Below are 18199 nucleotides of genomic sequence, written 5' to 3'. Positions count from 1 at the left end.
ATGATGTTTTCAATTTTTTTTGAGAATTGGTAGAAATTAAGGGATAATTTAGTATAGTTAAGTTCGAAATCGCGATTCAATTTTTAAACTTCGTCAATGATTATATTCTTAATTTGGCTGTAGATTTGGCTCTGAGGCACCTATAAGGGCGCTAGGGGTCTTAAAAGATAGGTCTTGAGATGCTTTTAATAAGCAGTAGTATTGGGGAAATTTTTCAGTATTTTGTTAATGTCCTCACAATAAAAAGCGTGGGAGTATTAGGTGGATAAAAGTATAGAAAATCGGAAAAAATTGAATATTTCAAATGCCGCTATACGGAGCTAGGGTGCAATATTCCGGTCGTAACCTACGCCATTTTTTAGCTTTTGGCACACCAAAAAACACCCCGAAGTTTAGAAACGATCGGTGTTTCTCCAAGCGAACCTCAGCTATTACAAAACTCGAAAAATGGCGATTTTTGCGGTTTTTAGCAATATTCAAACGGCTCTATATCAGTCAATTTTGAAGCAATCAAAATTCTGAAAAAAGCAAATTAAAGGTCTTGAAAAGACCTTTAATTTGCCGGTTTCAAAAGTTAAATTGCTTCAAAATTGACTGCTGTAGAGCCGTTTGAATATTGTTGGAAATCCACAAAATTAGCTATTTACTTGAATTAAGCTCGAGATGTGGCTATCGTCGAAAACCTCGGGGTCAATTTTTTTTCAAAAAGTACTTTTTCAGACGAAAAAAATGAGCCCAACTACGTCTCTGAAAAGTCAAAACTCCGCTTTGTAGAATTTTTCGAAAATCGACAAAAAACAGCGAAAAAAACCACGTTTTTCGACACTCATTTGTCGCTTGGCACTTCCAAAAATTTTTTTCCGGGCTGAAACTTTAGGAAAAGTCTTTTTTTATGTTGTTTAATAACATATCTTTTTTTCAGATTTTTTTGAAATACCGCCGCGCACACTTTTTTAAAAAAGTAGGAGAATGACCCTATATCGTTATTTTAGTTTTAACCTGAACTTGTATTCCAGATTTTACTAAATCACCATTCAATACAGAAACTTCTCAATTTGATAATAACCGTGAAACAACAGGTTTAGATAATTTCTCTACCACTCTGTCTTCAGGATACAAGACTAATGAGTACCATGATAATGGAGGACGTGGAACGATTCGTTATAATAATGGGGTTGTTGCAAACAAAATTCCTGAAAATGATATAGATGATTATAGAACTTCACCTTACACCAAGTTACCAAACTCGTTCATTATAAATGCGGGTAATGGAGAGAATGAACAATCGAACATAATGAAATTTGAAGAAGAATACCCTGAAGGAACTTACACTAATACTGGATTCACAAAAACTGGACCTACTAAAACTGGCATCACTACAGCTCAAGTTGGAGGAAGCGGGAGTTACGTATTTGGTACTGGATTCCCCCGGCCAAAACCAAATCCTCAACTAATTGGTGAACATGCATTTTCTGGTCATACTACACCAAGCTCAAATGACGTCAAAAATAAGCCTAATAATATTGATACTAATAAACATAAAAATCCCATTTATCATCCAACTGTAATAACTCCAAACCATGATAATGAAGATGAAACCAAAACTACAGGCTATTCGTATCCTAAGCCTAATAATATTGATACTAATAAACATAAAAATCCCATTTATCATCCAACTGTAATAACTCCAAACCATGATGATGAAGATGAAACCAAAACTACAGGCTATTCGTATCCTAAGCCATTAATAGAACTTGAAGTGAATGGAGTCTCAACGATATCTGGAGTAACACCAACTAATTTTGATGATCAAACAACGCCATCATTTTTTTCTAATACTCAACCATTCAGGGATCAGAATTCTCTTTTAATAAAAAATGATGCGGAAGATAGCAATAAAGCCACCCTCTCCCCTGCTGGATTTACAGCTAGTCAAGAAAATAACTTCTATACAAATGAGCATGATGATAAGTCTCAATCAAAAACGACTGTACAACCAAACGATTATACAACCCAACCTAGAACTGTTTTGGACTTTGGAGTGTCTTTCGATCAAGAGGGTGACTATGGCCCAACTGAATCCGATTCAACTGAAATAACTCCTGGTTTGAAATCAGGAAACATACCGAAAGAAAATGCTAAAATTGTGTATAGAAATTATCAGAAATTTGACGTAAATAAACTTCAGGTAAATTTAAAAAAAATCTAAAACTTTACTCACTTTTAATACCTTTTAAATAAATGTTAAATCATCTATTTTGCAGGTAAATCAAAATAGTGGAATAATCAGATCAAATCAGAGAAGTCACGAGCAACTTAACGATTTCAATAAACGGCGAGGAATTCAAAGTAATTCGCAAGACAATACTTTTGGAGTCCATGTGGATTTTACACAACAGGTAAAATTGTATCTATTATTATTATACTATTTTCTACCTTTCATTAAAATTAATTAAATATTATAATTAGGTTTCCTCGTATCCAGCTGCAAATAGATATCCCATTATCTCTGCTGAATTAACAGGAACTCGCCCTCAAGATTTCAGCCAAAGTTTATCTGAAACGCGCATAAATAGAATTCAAGAAAACAAACCATCGCTACATTTGTCATCGAAAGAATCGAAAAAGGGATTTACGAATAATCAAGAATCTACCAAATCAACTGATTTGCGGCCGAATCAAGGTTCATCGTTCATTTCAAATGAAGGCTTGACTACTAAATCTTCGATAGATAAATACTCGAATAAGCAAACATCAACATTTATTCTGCGCAATCAAGCACAAGCCAGGCCACTCATTGGGTCAGATGTTGTAACATCTATCGGAGGCTCTGTATTCAATAGTGAAATACTTGGGCCAAATTCAGCGAAACGGAATAATTTTCGTATTATCTCAGAATTCAATAACGCACAAAGTGCAACTACCGCGTCCCCAAGTATAAGAAATTTAAATAAAGAAAACAACCAAAAAAAGGTAATTGTAAAACTGAGCGACTTGCATCCTCTAATCATCGAAAAATTAGGGGCTGAATGTAGCTGCAAAGCTGACCCCCTTTCATCATTTATTGGGTCAAATAAACCGAATTTACCTATTGATTCTCAAAATCGAGGACAAGTCAATTTGGCCAATTATGACGAGAGCAATATTTATGTCGATCTTGACGATAACAAAGAAAACAATTCCTTAAAAACAACAACAGCTAAACAAAATGATAGAAGAGTTATGGCAAAATCTCAAAACGAATACGTTAGTTCAACACCAGTCAGAGTACAATCTAATAATCAACCGTTAACGACAACTTCACAGCCTCAAGGTCGAATAGGAAATCTTGATAAAATAAGCTTCCGAGCTCAAAATAGGCCATCAGTTAGAGTAGAGACTGATGGGTTCGCGGCCTCCTTAAAATCTCGAAATCGATCCGGTAAGACTCTTTTCATTGGTTCCGCTACGAACAATTTCAGAAATAATTATTACGAACAACGTGGATCTTCCTCCAGTCTAAGTAATAACGAGATTCAAAAAGACATTTTACAATGCGTCAGACCAGGTCTTTTCAGACATCCACACTCATGCAACAAATTCTATGCCTGTCATTGGGACGAATGGAAGAAGCGTTTCACGCTTCACACCTTTAACTGTCCCGTACATTTGGCATTCGATACAAGTGCTGGTGCTTGCAATTACCCAAGCAAGGGTCCAGCATGCCAAGATGATAAGCTTCTTGTTTGAGCAAATTCAATGTTGCCATGATTTATACCGTGTGCTTGATAATAATGATAGAAGCACGTCACAAATAGGTTAGACTTAATCTTAATAATGATTGATGTTTAACACGATGAGAAAAATAAATGCAACTCGCTGACATGTTTGTTAAACAAAAACCAGATATTCTAACGTTATTTAGAATATATTAACAGTATTTCTCAGTAATTATAAAAACAATTACGTTCACGATGTTATCTGCGAAGTTAACGTATATGTTTAATTTATTCAAAATGTGGAATTAAGAGTTTCGATTATCTATTATATTATAAAAACAGATTGTCTTTAAAAGTAATTAAACTTAAGAACATTTTTTTCTAAAAAGTATTATAAAATTATCATATATAATATGTAGATTTTGTAATATAATCATAAATACGTTGTGTTTTATTAAGGCGCTAGTCATTGGCAAATCATAAAATACTTGGATAAATAATTATACTCGCCTAACCGTTTTTGCAAAGATATGCACTTTTCATTTTTTTAGATAAACAGCACCTTTCACAAAAGTAACGAGTTAATTAGATGATAATAATTTTGAAATTTCCATTGTAAATAAGTATTTGAAAAATCTAACAGTTCGTTTTAAGTATGAAATGCTCGCGAAGAAGTAAAATATGTGCCTTATTCTTATTTGTATAATATTTGAGTTAACTATATGAAAAATAAAAACGATCATTTTACATGTAAATATAAAACTATACTTGGTAAAAATGCATTAATTCTATTGATATTTCACCTATCATGTATTTAAATCGAAATAAAGACCAGGAGTTTTACATCTGGAAGAGAAAATTTCCAAACGATATATAATTAATTTATTCGTACCATAATAGAAAGTTTACTCAAACTATTAAAGTATTTTGTTCATCTGGATTATAACTGGGTAAAATTTACGATAAATAAATAAACCAAAATAACACGTTGCATGATCACTCGTAACTTCAAACGCAGTAGTGTGCAAGACAGAGTGAGAAAGAAAGAGAGAGAGAAAATGATAGAAAGCCATTTGAACAAGTTCAGTGAACTGTCGCTACTTGAATATGAAATTTTTTTCAAAAATTAAGCAATTTATAACGTTAATGATATAAGAATTAACTTATTTGCGATATTTCGAAATCTACTGCATATTCGGCAAATATACACATGATCAATTTGTTAATTGAAAAAACATGATTTTGAAAAAGTAAAACGAATTATTGATCAAAATCTAATCTATATTAAAGTGGGATAGATAATGCGGTCACGCTTTTTTGGCACAGCATTAGGCTTGAAAAAGACGGTGAAAGGATTGGTAAAAGGTAAAGCATATAGAATTGTTTTATTTGATCCACTGCAAAAGAGGGAGGATAAAAAGGACTTAAAAGTTCGTCGAAGTGAGTCGAAATGGAAAGTAGGCTTATCTCGAAAAAATACATCGATAACCAACATAAATGTTTTTCGTATGAAAAATTGCTACTCCTCTTGGATGCATCGCCAAAGGACTGATATTTATACCATTTAACATTTTGGCAATGACCCATTGTCGAAACAGAATAGAAAATGAACAACAGTCAAAACTATTAGGTAAAATAAAGTGAAATAAAAAAAAGGTTCACTTGCAGTGAGTTGAAGTTTTTTTCACCCACGCCTCGTTGCATCCGTTACACTTTCATCCTGCCAAAATAAGCAGGTAGTAGAGCTCGAACAATGGTGGCAAAGGAAAGGACTCGGCCGAGCGTTCGCATATACTTAAATGTAAGAGTGAGGGTATGTTCTCTGAGTGGTGGGAGTTGGGCTTTGAAGTCATATAAAGTTGGCTGCATTAAAGATCAGGCCCAGCGGACCTGAGTGAGCGCGAGCGTGGAGCAGGAGTCCGCGCGCGCTGCGAGCGCAGCGCCTGACATCTCCGCTCTTGCTGCACTGCAACAATTACAACTAACATGTAAGTTCTGACAATTTTTAATTAATAAAGTAAATCTTAGATACCTCATATGTATTTGGTGTGCGCAGCCAAAAAGTTGAAGTTATGTTTTCGTTTTATATTTTCCTGACTCAATTTCATTTTAATCTTAGAAAAATTATTTTTCATTTTTATAAAACGAATCGAATTGAAATTAAAATCAGCACTGCCATTAATCGTCACTATTCAAGGGTAACTAGTTTTATTTTTTCACTTTTGGTTAGAGCATCGTTTATTTTCAATCAATCAACCGATCTTAATTTGAATAACGACATTGTGTATATATTTTCCATTAGTCAATTCTACGAATCATCACTGCTATGTAAAGAGACCATCTTAACTCCCTGTATACAAAAAAACTCAACCCGTGGGGAGAGTACAGTTACTGCATATTATTGACGAATTTTCAAAATTTGCATCCACTTATTTTTCTTAACTTTATTAATCAAAAAAGACTTTGCAAGTAAAAAGACTTTTTTTACAAATATTCTTCCATGTTGCGTCCATCAAAACTTTCAAAATCGTTGTAAGACTTATATGAAAGAGGGTTTTTTCATTTAGGATTAGAATTACGAATAAATAATCACGCGCGCTGTTTCCTCATCACAGCTTTGAATGTATATGCATTTCAAATAAAAAAGCCTTGCCCGTAAAGTACTTCTCAACTACTGCGTCTGTGCGTCGCAAAGAGACAAGACACGTAATACTTTTTCGCAAGCATCTATAAGTCATCAAAAGTCGACGTTTTGCAACTGCAGTTACAGCTGCATGTATAATAATCTATAAACTATACTGCAGGACATTGGTAGAACATGACATATTTTATACATTATGCTTATACATTATGAATGAATGTCGCGAGCTGAAAAGTGAAAGGTTCTTTACTCTCTCTCTCTCTCTCTCTCTCTCTTTCTGGGTATATGAACACAATTTCAAATAAAAATTTACTTAAAAACTTTTTTTTTCACTGCTCGTGTCGTGGTATAAAATAATTTTTGCAATAAAATATTTATTTGCAAAAGATCTACAATCGTCCAAAATGAAAAAAGCAGCCCCTTCAAGATTGACCACTTTCTCGTTGACTAGAAAGTGGAACGATTTGATTCTGAACCGAGCGTGACAGCTTGTTTAGTCTTTACGATTAAACATTTTTGATCGAAAGCCCGCTCTTATTCGAGTCAAACAATCAAGGAAGGTTACCCGAAGATTAAAATAGCACCCCGATAAATGAAGTTTCGTAACGGCGCGTTAATTAAATATGCAGGTAGGGGCCGTAGCAGTAGAATGTCATAAGCGCGCATCTAGCGAACTCGAGAGACAAGGAGCTAATTGCTCGCATTGTTTTTATCTGCGTTACGGGAGCTGAACGAGCTTTCATGAAGGCGACTGCATAATGTTCAAGCATTGCATGCCCCTTGACGTATCTTAATTATTCACGACCTCGTAGAGAAGTTATTGAATTTAGTGTCATTTAGAGCTCACCATTGACGTAAATCGACGCTATGAAAAAATAAAATAAAATAAGACACAGACTCCGACAATCGAAAATTACTCATTACAAGCAGTGAAAGTGAAGCTGCAAATGAAATTTCTCACGATATAGCGATTCTCGTTGCAAAAAGTTTCTCATATACTTTTTCGCGCGCAGGCCGCAAATGCCCCGTAACTAATAAGACTTGCGCGAGTAAACTGTAAAAGAGAAATGCTTTGCACAAATAAAGCCTTTCACTTTTTAAATCGTCCAAACGATACGTTGTCGTGGTCCAGCTATACAAGTGAGTCTACGCACATTCTCATTTGACTTGAGCAAGTATAGTAGCTGAGATTTCTTGTTGCAAGTATAATTTCGCATCGTTGATTCAAATTTGAGATAGAGAGAGAGAGGAGAGAGGGAAATAGTCAATGCGCTGAAAAACATACCTTCGAAAAAATTACTACGTTCGTGGTACTGGTGGAATATACTTAAAAATTTTCTTCAAAAGTACTATACTGCAGCAAATTTTATTATGGCATATAGTACATTTTTTTTAAAACATATTAATTGGTAAAAGAAGTTTTGAGATTAACCCTTGGTTACTATCGACATGGCAATATTTACAGTGTACTTTTAGCATTCAAGATACTAATATGATCACGATAAATTTTTCATTTGATACTAATGAATATTTCCATTCTGAATTGAGAATTTAATTTGCAACATTGATAAACTTGTAGGTTTTTATATTTTTATTTTTCGTAGGCTCTTCCTTGCGGTGTGTTTGATTACGACTCTCAGCGGAGGGATCTACGGACTTGAAACTCCTGCTGCCTCGATCGCTACCATTGGCTCGAAAAAATTAGCCACTGCTTCCGATTGTTCAAAACCAGTTGCATTTTCCAGCGTTACACCTACTATCAAAGTAAGCCCGTACTTTCGTTGATGCGATGAAAAGAATTCTATGGAGTAATTACATGATTGTTATGCGCAATTTATAAATGTTACAAAATTGCGATAATAAAGAGGCATTTTTTATGTTATCTTTTTTTCTTTCTAATCGGTCACACATAAATGCGCAATCATATGATTCGATAATTACATAAAAAATCACTTGAAAGTGAGTTAAATTTTGCGCGATAATGACTAGGGAAAATCGCAGCTAAAAATTTATTTTCTTTCAGGATGGCGAATTGTTCTTCAATGAAACTCTGCTAGACAGCGGCGTCGGTTACAATACCGAGTCGGGCGTTTTCACAACACATTGCCCTGGACTTTATCAATTGAGCTACTTTTACAACGGTGACGTCAAGTTGACGCTGAGGCAAAAGCCGCGTGGCAGCGAGACCTGGTATAACGTCATAAGCAAGAGAGGAGGAGAAGCCAGCAGTGACCCACCATTATCGGGCAATATCGTCCTGCTGCGATTGGCCTTAGGCGATCAAGTGGCTCTGTTCGCAGACGGCAAGAACATCAATGCCGAGAGCAGCTTTTCCGGATTTCGCATCGCGAGGGAGTGAATCCATTCCTCAAGATTCATTACCATTGTTTTTTCCATTTATTTTGTCAGTCACTCTGTGATAACTTCTCAATTTTTCTTTCCTTTAAGTTGATCCAGTAAAAATCTTTGCCTCTTAATTTTTCACTCTACGCCTAATAGCTTTACATTTATTCTACACATCTTATCTATTTCCTCTTACTCTCGCTAATTAATGTAAATATTTTTTTCTTCTTCAACTACCTTTTTATACTTCTATTGAAGCTACTACTTTTTGTATTTTGCTCTACTTTATTTTCTACTTTGAATCTTACGCCTATAAACTTTTGTCAGATCTGACTCCCTACCTATCAGTATTACAAATTATCAATGAACTGCTTACTCTACTTACCTTTTAAACAATTTCGAGATTATGTATTCTTTTCCAGTGTTACTCTTTTCATATTATGTTTATTTCTCTCCGGTTACTCTTTCGACTCTGTTATTTATTCCTTGACTTATATTATTTTCACTTTATTACCATCTATTATCGAGATTTTTTTCTTGTGTTTTATCTTTCTTTTTTTCTTTTTCACACCTTTCTAATTCTTTTAACTGAATTTATTCTGTTACTTAATTTTTCAAGTATTTTCTCGATCTCTTGCGTATTTTTTTATTTCTGTAAATTATGCCTATAAAAATAAACTGTTGATCTCTATCCTCTTAAATTTTCATTCAAATCATTTTTTCTCAACATCTGTTCAGTATTTTTCTACTTTCTTTCAAGTAATCAATTCTTTTAAATTACTGAGTTTTGCATGCCTTCGTTTTCTCATTATCTTATTCAATAATATTGAATAAAGAATAGATATTTTTGATGTAAGCACCTTTCGGTTATTCTACTGCTTCATCTAGTCCAGATTACTTTATGATTTTATAAATTTTCTATCAATGACTTTCCTTGCATTGCAATTTATTTATTCTATTTTTCTACGTTAGTGCAATATTACGGTTAGTAATATTCTCTAGTATTTTCTTATTACATGTATACTATTTTGATTCAACTCTTCTCACCTTGTCGATGAAATGTTCCTTCTTAATTTCTAACTATGGTTACCAAACTGTATTTTATCCTCTGATTTCTCTATTATTTTTCTAAGCTCATCTGTCGTATTTTTTAGTATCATGCAAAGCTTTTTAGCAAATGTTATCACAGTTGCTGTTGTAGTAAAAAATTATATGTAATATGGATTTTACCAATTGATTGAGTATAATAATATTGTGAACTGAAAATTGTCAACCACCATTCAAAAATAAATACTATGATAAAAAGAATGCTAATCGTCATGTTTCAAACGATTGATTACATAAGAATCTTTCAATATATCATATAAAAGAAATGGTTCATCGACTGCTCGTTCCACCCAAGCGTTGTTGTATACTATTGTAAACGTTATCTCTATTTGAAGCTAGAAATGCAAAGAAAATTTGAGTTGCAAATATTTTAAAATATTTGAAGCCGTTTGAAGCAACTATTCATGATGACAATCACTCACCGGAACTTAATATCAGATTAATTTACGTAGGAAATTCAAGTAACTTCCTAAGGAAGTGGATCTACGCTGTAGGAACGTTATGACTCAGTCACATCAGCGAAAGAAAACACACATTTACGCGTATTCACTAGAATAAGGCACGATTCATACCCGATAAGGCATAGTTCTCATACATAAGCATCAGGTGCAAATATATGAGAGTACGTGTAATGAGATAGGCGTTTGCTTCACACCAAAAATTATCTCTCAGCGACACGCCTGACTATCAGATTAGATAAGACAACTTTTTTTACATCCGAGCACAATGAGGTGAACTAGGTGTGTGTGAATCGCTGCCAGTATTTGTCAGGTAATCCACCCAGTCGGTTCTGTTGTGCGAGAAATTTAACGTCTCTTTGATGTGATACATGTGCAATTGGCAAAAACACCGGCAACATGTCTTTGGGAGTGAAAATCAGTGGCATTTCTTTGAAGATTTTCAAATTGGTAAGTAAAAAGTGCGAAATAATCATTCGCCGTAGTGAACTGAAAATACAATGATAAAGTGCCAGTTGCTGAACGAGTAGCAGTTTTTAATAGAAGGCGTTTTACGCACCGTGCGTGATACATTGAAAAAAGCTACAGCATATTTTTAAGTACGTGAAGCATGCCTTTGAATATTTTTAAGATTTATTCGTTTTTCAGATACTTGTCATAATAATATTGATAATCTACCGAACGGGTTACGGCAACGGAGAATTTCTGGGCGTTGGTGGCGTTTGGAACCACAATGAGGCGAAAGGTGCCGATGCTGAGATCGTGGCATCCGGCACATTCATCGGCTTCACCGTGTACACGTTGATCGTGTTGTTTGCTCAGTGCTTCGACCAATCCAAGGGCAAATCATACCGCATAGAGATCGTAATGAACATTCTCGGTTTCTTTATGTGGGGTGCCGTTGGTTGCATTGCCCTGATATATTGGGGCGGCTATATGAATGAGCACAAGTACACTCAGGTTCTCAATGAAAAGCAGGTAATTTAAAAAAACATTAGCTAACTTCACACTCGTGGAAAAACTTTAATTGAACAATATTTTTCATTTTGTAGGTCGGTATAGCACTTGGTACCCTGTGCATCATCGAAAGCGCTCTGTATGGATGCGACACACTCATCGCCTACCGAGAGTTAATAAACTCACACTAAATTATATTTATAAATATATTGTGTAATCTCTCCCAAATTTATTTTAGACTGTAACTTGTGTATGTTAATAACTTTGTATATATTTTTCTATTAAAAATAAAAAGTAAGCTTCATATGTTTGTGTGTACAGATTTTTATGTAACTGGAATAAAGATGTATTGCGCACTACCGCAATAATTATACAAATGACTTTAAAACAATAATCGTTAAATAGTATTATTAATAATCAACGCCCCACACGTGTTCATTAAGTTTATCAAATAATAAATAAAAAGGATAAAATTTCTTGAATTACATTTATTACATTCAAGATCTTGTGAGTGAATATCGCGGAACATATACATTGTATTTTAAAAATAACAACTGATACTGCATTTAATACAAAACGACTTATGTACAAAATCATACAAATAAAATGATCTTAAAATTAGAATTTACTACACTATTTTGCTTTTACAAAAATAAGTTGAAAACTATTAAGTAAGTACAAGAGCATCTTTCAATAATTCAGAAATATAAATTCAATATGAGTAAAAATTCGAAATACTTTTCGTATAAAAAGGTAAAAAATTGTATTTTCGCCTAATAAAATTCCACCACGTTGATGCACGTCAGAGCACCATCGATAAGATGGAACAGGGCTTGAAAAACGCACAGAGAACCCAGTGTGAGCCCAATCTAAAATAAAAATGACACGTGATTATTACAAATAATTGCAAAAGTTCGAAGTGCGTGCAAATATTATTTATATTTACCACTCGTTCGGTGCTTTCTTCTAGGCCCCTGTCAGCTATAAATCCATGCCAATAATGTAGACATGTTCCGGCCACGGCGAGGTATAAAATGCCTCCTGCGATGTTCATAATGGCATCCTGATGCAAGAAAAATTGAAATAAGCCGTCATCGCGATAAAATTCAATATTAAATAATTGTTTATGCACTTGCCACGATTGAATCTTCATGATCTTTTCCTCCTAGTAGAACCGATACTAAAATCGCTGATCCATAAATAAGAAATCCAACAATCACGCCGGAAGCAACAATTTCGGAGTCTGGGCTTTTTTCTTCGTTCAAGTTCCAGGTACCACCGACGCCCAAGAAGTCGCCATTACTGCCTGTTCGGTACAAAATAACTATGATTAGACCGAGAACCTAGAAAAATAACACGAATCGTTAAATCATAATTATTGGTTGTTAAAAGTGTAAAATTTTGAAAAACTACAACGCACAATAACTTGCACTGAATTTGTTATTGATAAATCATTGTGAATCAAGCTTCATTTGGTGAAAAATTAACATCATAATTTATACGTTACTAATTTAGCAATGTGAAATAATAATATATCACTTGAGAATTGAGATTCAATATAAAAAAAGTATCACTCACCAATTTAACTCCTTTAAGGACGAAGTTTAAAATCGATCGGAGTTCCATGGTCCAAGGAATTTTGAATACAAATAATTGTTATGAAGAGAATTAAAACGCAAAAAAAAGATGCCGTGCAAAGCGCTCGTGGTCAATAACAGCGACAGACTGAATTTATGAAAATTATGAATAAGCGTACGATGCCTCTGCGTCTCCTTCTTATCTAATCTGATATGCGACAGGCGTTCCCCAGCCTGGCGTTGTAGTAACGCAAGATAAATTCGAGAGTCGAAATCATATCTCTGTCACTTGTTCTCTTTCGCACCTGTGCTGCTTCGTGAACGCGCATTATCTGCTTACCGAGTGTGTGCGTTGTAAGCTTTGGTGCGTAGCTCTCGTGGCGACCCATTTAGTCCACGTATGAAGATGATGTTTTTTAACATCACTATTTGGATAGCATGAATGATTCAAATTTTCGAACTATTTATATTGATCAACCATGACTTTGATTAATTCATATTGTCCAGGTGATTTCCCAAATTCTTTCATGGATACAGAGAAAAAAAATTCAAAACCAATATTTTTTTTCAATCGCAGGACAATAATTGTCACGGTTCTTATCCATTTGAAAGTATTGTTTAATCAAAATACTTGGATAAATGACCAATCCAAATATTCGTTCAACCTAAGCTTTTTACCATTATTGTTATTATTTACGCAAATAATAAAGCAGCCTATATTTACTGATGTACAGCACAACAATATCGAATCTCGGGTAAAAAACAATTACTTGTAACACTATGACAAATAAGAAATTTCGTAAAATTTCACGGTATACGAATAATGACAGTAATTCAGCATGACTCAGATTTGACAGGAAGTTCTTTTTTATCTTATTATCTATAGTCCCGAACTTTTTGAATGAATAAATACATGACTAGTAGATAAATAATTTTAATTTAAATAAATACATAAATATTAAAAAAATATGATGACCATTGTCAGCAGACAAAGAAGTCATAATTTACAAATGAAGAAAAAATCATATTTAAATGTTGAGTTCAACCGGTGTAACTTTGACGTTTTCGTAGTTCTTGAGCACAGGATAGACCTCCTCCTCCAAAAATTCGCTGACTTGCTCGGGCGCTCTGCCGACGAAAGTCGATGGGTCGAGGAGCGAGTCAAGCTGCCCAAGGATCGGCTCGAAGTACGGGTCGCTGCGAATGCGCTCGACCAAGTCGTTATCTTTGCCGTACTGTTTCACTTGCGCACCAGCCAAGTGCGAGTGTACGCGGATTTTCTCGTGGCACTCCTAAAAATGAAAATGGTTAATTGCATGGCCGAAAAAGGAGCGACAATGTAAACATTGGATTTATATTTTATACCTGTCGGTCGCCACCGGCTTTGACCATAGCCATGATGAAGTTCTCGGCAGCCATGAAAGGCAATTCTTGGGCCATGCGTCGCTCGATGACCTTAGGGTATACGATCAGGCCCTCGGCGATGTTTTGCAGTGTCATTAAAACATTGTCGGCCGAGAGGTAAGCGAGAGAAAGGCTGAGGCGCCTGTTGGCCGAGTCGTCGAGGGTGCGCTCCATCCACTGATTGCCGGCGGTCTGTAGCGCGTTGCTATTCAGATTCATGAGGAAGCGGGCTATGCTGCAGCAACGCTCGCTGCGCATGGGGTTGCGCTTGTAGGGCATGGCCGACGAGCCGATCTGAGTCGACTCGAAGGGCTCCTCGATTTCCTTCATCGACGCCAGCAGTCGGATGTCCGAGCAGATTTTGTGGGCCGTGGCTCCCAACGAGGCGAGTACATTGAGACACTCGATGTCGACTTTGCGGCTGTAGGTTTGACCGGTGACGCTGTATTTCTTCTCGAAACCTGCCATATTCGTTACGAGCTCGTCGAGTTTCTTTACCTTTTGGCTGTCCCCTGACAACAGCAACAGCAACAAAAGTTTTAGTACGAAACATACAAGTGCCATAAGCATAAAAAATCGACCGATTCGAGTGTGTAAATGTATTCACCATTGAAGAGTTGCAAGAATGATGCCTGAGTGCCAGTGGTGCCCTTGACACCGCGGAACTTGAGATCGCCCCGAGCACGGCGAATCGCTCGTTCGTCCATAAGCAAGTCTTGCAGCCAGAGGGTAGCTCTCTTACCGACCGTTGTTAATTGCGCCGGTTGCAGGTGAGTGTAGCCCAGAGCCGGTATCGATCGGTTGTCGTCGGCGAATTTGGCCAACCTCTGGATAACGGCCGCGAGTTTCGGTAGCAGAATGTCGAATCCGTCGCGAAGCACTATCAAGTCCTGAAACAATATGGACAAAACGATCGTGAATAATATCCTTCGGCGCGTTTCTGCCGATCGACTCACCGTATTGTCTCCAACGTAGCAGCTTGTGGCCCCGAGATGGATGATGGGTGCTGCTTTCGGACACTGACTACTGAAAACATGCACGTGGGCCATGACGTCGTGACGAGTGGCTTTTTCCTCCTTGGCCGCAGCATCGAAATCAATGTCGTTCACATGCTGTTCCATCTCGCTGATCTGGTCTTGAGATATGCTCAGACCCAGAGACTGTCAAATAAACAAAGCACATTGTATTATTGTTTCTTTTCATTTTACACTTATTGCAACTTTGTAATAATATATATTATATTTTTTATATTTCATCAATCATTCGTTTATTTTGTTTTTACTGATCGAATTTGTTAATTGAACATAGCCATTAAACCCAGGAATTAACCTCTCGAGGTCTTAAGTATAAAAAAGATTCCATGACTTTAGTCGGATCAGATTGAATAAAAATTTAATTATTTAAACGATTCAAAATGGCAAAACCCGTTAAAGAGTTAGCTACCAATATTCATTTCATCTTTAAAATAGGAATTTTTGTAAGTATCGCAACTATTATAAATAAAAATTAACATTAATATCTCAGAAAATTTAACGTGAATGTGAAAATCGGTAGATTTGTGGCATTGTGATGATGGGTCTTCTTTTACATCCGTACGATTCATCAAACAAGTCAACAATCATAGTTCTTGGTAGCAGCATCAGTCATCTCGGCACTATTGGAATTATTATAGTAGCAAAGATTTGGTTTAATGTCTCTAAAAAAATGGTTTGTCCAATATTTATACAAGTTGTTATCGTGCTTTAACTTTATGATTATCCAATACTTCCAGGATTTCATTTTTTCCATCGATTGTATGTTGAAAATGTTTTTGGTTTTCGGTTTGGGAATTTATTATTACAGTGGCTTTTACGGATATGGCTCTGAAGCTTACGATATGGATGGTAAGAAGCTCGAGTATTTATTTATTGAATCCAATGATTTTTTAAAAAAGGGTTTACTATATAGATAATGACAGAAAGTTTTACATATTTTGCATCTTTACCATGGGTAAGCAAATGAAAAAAATTGATAATTTTTATGATACTCTATTTGATAATTATAAATTATTTTTTGACAGTGATGCTAACATTTCACGTAACAGATTTTATTTTAAGATTGTTGGAATTTCGTAAATCATTATAATGTGCAACTTATTCAGAGATCGTTGAATGACAGATTATTATTTAGAAGTATCATCAACATTTTTATCCTTCTTGTACTTTACCATTAAAACTATAATATCTGCAACAATAAATAGACCTAATAAAAATGAAAAGAAATCTGCTTTACTTGCGTAAGCCATCTCTACTCCTACGAGGTTGAAAATCAGCATGAGAAGGTGCTGAAATTTAGAAGAAATGGCATGTTCAAAACGTCGTGAAATAATGTTTACAATAAACTGATATTACCGCCTCAAAATCGGGTACTTCATACAAGTACAGGAGTACAAAGCTAATGCAGTTCATCAAGTATCCTATGAAAATCCATGTCTCATAAACGCTCGATATGCATCTAGTTATGCTGTAGATGTGCGCCAAAATCATTATAACCTTAATGTCATAAATGATTTAGTACTTGAACAAAAGACCAAATTGCTCTTCAAACTTACCATTTGAACAATTCTCAAATCAAAGTTAGGATTCCACAAAAATTCACCACAGGATTTCCTCATAATTTTTCAGTTTACAAATACGGTATGCTTTGAAAAAGGGTTAATAAAATACTGAACATCTAGATCAACGATAACTTCAAGTAATAAAAAAAAAATAAATAGCGGGATAAAAAATGAGATTTTGAATCCTCATTGTTGCTACTTTTATGCGAATATTTAGTTGCTGGCCTTTGGTTGTTACCGTTACGCAGCTCAAAAGTTCATGTTACACATATTTTGTTGTTGCTATTATGTTGCAGGCCGCGCGCATGTCCGCATCACATTATCATGCTCGTGTTTATATCTTGTGTGCATCAATTAGTCCTACTTGACCTCAAGGCAGCAACGTATATAATATTGTCTAGAATTATACTTTTGCTTGACAAATAAAAAATTTGGATATTTTTCATCTCAAATTTGACTAGTAGTTGTAAATTCATTTTCGTCAATAAATGGTCATTTTTTAACTTCTAGTTTTAAAATTGTTTAAATACACTTGAATAATCGTAAAGGCAATTATGGAAATACTCGATAAAACAGTCTAACTAACATATTTATTTCGGACATTGAAGCTAGATTACTAAGGTTAACATAAAATAATTCAAAATCGCGGTAATACTTTTTTTCAAAAGATTAAATAAGTGCAAGTATGACAGTCTTATCCTTATAATTTTAGTCTAACTCCAAATTTATTTCTCAATTTGGAAAAATCTAATATCAATTTTCAATTAAACGGTTTCTAGCTATGATAGTAATGAAATCAATTATATTCTGGCAATTATTTAGCACAACTTAAATTATCCTTATTCAAACTATAATTACAACCAAAACTTTACTATAGAAGAATTCAAAATCGTGGTAATACTTTTTTTCAAAAGATTAGATGAGTGCAAGTATAACAGTCTTATCCTTGTAATTTGAGTCTAACTCCAAAATACTTTTTTTCTCATTTCGGAAAAGTTCAATCTCAATTCGCGATTAAATTATTACTCAGCTATGATAGTAATGAAATCTAATACATTCTGACAACTATAATTCAGACAAACTGAAACTTTTTTTCTCTAAGGATAAACACAATAAGCTTGAGTAGAATAATTTAATAGTGATCATGTTAAATTAATAATTGTATGAAAAAGGTCTTACTCATGACTCTACTTGCCCGGCCGTCTCGACCAAAATTGATGCAAACTTAACAATATAATATAGCGAAGGCTATTTGTACATTTGATGAAATTTCGATAGATGAATAGTTCAATTATTGTATAACTACGCATTCGAATTTACAGTAAAAATTAAATTCAAATTTTATATATATAAATTTATAAATGTTTATAACTAAGGGTCTTATTTTTCAATAAAGTGTATTTTAACACTCATCACAC

At 34.7% G+C, this 18199-nt stretch overlaps 5 protein-coding genes across 5 annotated transcripts in view; 3 read left to right on the top strand and 2 right to left on the bottom strand.

Moving 5' to 3' along the window:
• The window catches only part of LOC111694015 (uncharacterized protein DDB_G0283357-like), a 15277-nt gene extending 11548 nt beyond the window's left edge, over nucleotides 1–3729 (top strand). The window contains exons 13-15 of the mRNA XM_023460524.1: nucleotides 1017–2188; nucleotides 2265–2399; nucleotides 2470–3729. Coding sequence (XP_023316292.1) covers nucleotides 1017–2188; nucleotides 2265–2399; nucleotides 2470–3729 — 2567 coding nt within the window. The remainder of the gene's footprint in view (nucleotides 1–1016; nucleotides 2189–2264; nucleotides 2400–2469) is intronic.
• Nucleotides 3730–7788: 4059 nt separating this feature from the next.
• On the top strand, nucleotides 7789–9244 carry LOC106658520. Its single transcript, XM_014380521.1, has 3 exons — nucleotides 7789–7805; nucleotides 7944–8103; nucleotides 8363–9244. The coding sequence occupies exons 1-3, from the start codon at nucleotides 7789–7791 to the stop codon at nucleotides 8696–8698; spliced, it is 513 nt and encodes a 170-aa protein (XP_014236007.1). The 3' UTR covers nucleotides 8699–9244.
• A 1107-nt stretch (nucleotides 9245–10351) lies between these two features.
• Nucleotides 10352–11508, top strand: LOC106658804 (protein snakeskin-like). Its single transcript, XM_014380926.2, has 3 exons — nucleotides 10352–10697; nucleotides 10896–11225; nucleotides 11300–11508. The coding sequence occupies exons 1-3, from the start codon at nucleotides 10647–10649 to the stop codon at nucleotides 11393–11395; spliced, it is 477 nt and encodes a 158-aa protein (XP_014236412.1). The 5' UTR covers nucleotides 10352–10646; the 3' UTR covers nucleotides 11396–11508.
• Nucleotides 11509–11602: 94 nt separating this feature from the next.
• Nucleotides 11603–12959, bottom strand: LOC106658805 (protein snakeskin). Its single transcript, XM_014380927.2, has 4 exons — nucleotides 12783–12959; nucleotides 12341–12547; nucleotides 12151–12267; nucleotides 11603–12073 (listed from the first exon to the last, which is right to left on the bottom strand). Exons 1-4 carry the CDS (start codon nucleotides 12828–12830, stop codon nucleotides 11978–11980), a joined length of 468 nt encoding a protein of 155 aa, XP_014236413.1. The 5' UTR covers nucleotides 12831–12959; the 3' UTR covers nucleotides 11603–11977.
• A 743-nt stretch (nucleotides 12960–13702) lies between these two features.
• LOC106659154 (adenylosuccinate lyase) overlaps nucleotides 13703–18199 on the bottom strand; it is an 18691-nt gene continuing 14194 nt past the window's right edge. The window contains exons 2-5 of the mRNA XM_014381540.2: nucleotides 15142–15345; nucleotides 14793–15075; nucleotides 14147–14697; nucleotides 13703–14073 (exon numbers count right to left, since the gene is read on the bottom strand). Of these exons, the coding sequence (XP_014237026.1) occupies nucleotides 13810–14073; nucleotides 14147–14697; nucleotides 14793–15075; nucleotides 15142–15345 (1302 nt within the window). The 3' untranslated portion in view covers nucleotides 13703–13809. The remainder of the gene's footprint in view (nucleotides 14074–14146; nucleotides 14698–14792; nucleotides 15076–15141; nucleotides 15346–18199) is intronic.

This window comes from Trichogramma pretiosum, unplaced genomic scaffold, assembly GCF_000599845.2.
Source record: "Trichogramma pretiosum strain Unisexual culture from Peru unplaced genomic scaffold, Tpre_2.0 scaffold5, whole genome shotgun sequence".
Classification (NCBI taxonomy): domain Eukaryota; kingdom Metazoa; phylum Arthropoda; class Insecta; order Hymenoptera; family Trichogrammatidae; genus Trichogramma; species Trichogramma pretiosum.
The sequence above is the reverse complement of the archived record's forward strand: the minus strand, read 5'-3'. Positions and strand labels throughout refer to the sequence as shown.

Coding starts and splice junctions, on each gene's coding strand:
- LOC106658520 (XM_014380521.1), top strand. Junction 8,104..8,362: donor GCGTTACACCTACTATCAAA/GTAAGCCCGTAC, acceptor ATTTTCTTTCAG/GATGGCGAATTGTTCTTCAA.
- LOC106658804 (XM_014380926.2), top strand. CDS start 10,647: ATGTCTTTGGGAGTGAAAATCAGTGGCATTTCTTTGAAGATTTTCAAA. Junction 10,698..10,895: donor CTTTGAAGATTTTCAAATTG/GTAAGTAAAAAG, acceptor TTCGTTTTTCAG/ATACTTGTCATAATAATATT. Junction 11,226..11,299: donor AGGTTCTCAATGAAAAGCAG/GTAATTTAAAAA, acceptor TTCATTTTGTAG/GTCGGTATAGCACTTGGTAC.
- LOC106658805 (XM_014380927.2), bottom strand. CDS start 12,830: ATGGAACTCCGATCGATTTTAAACTTCGTCCTTAAAGGAGTTAAATTG. Junction 12,268..12,340: donor ATCATGAAGATTCAATCGTG/GCAAGTGCATAA, acceptor TTCTTGCATCAG/GATGCCATTATGAACATCGC. Junction 12,074..12,150: donor AAGAAAGCACCGAACGAGTG/GTAAATATAAAT, acceptor TTTTTATTTTAG/ATTGGGCTCACACTGGGTTC.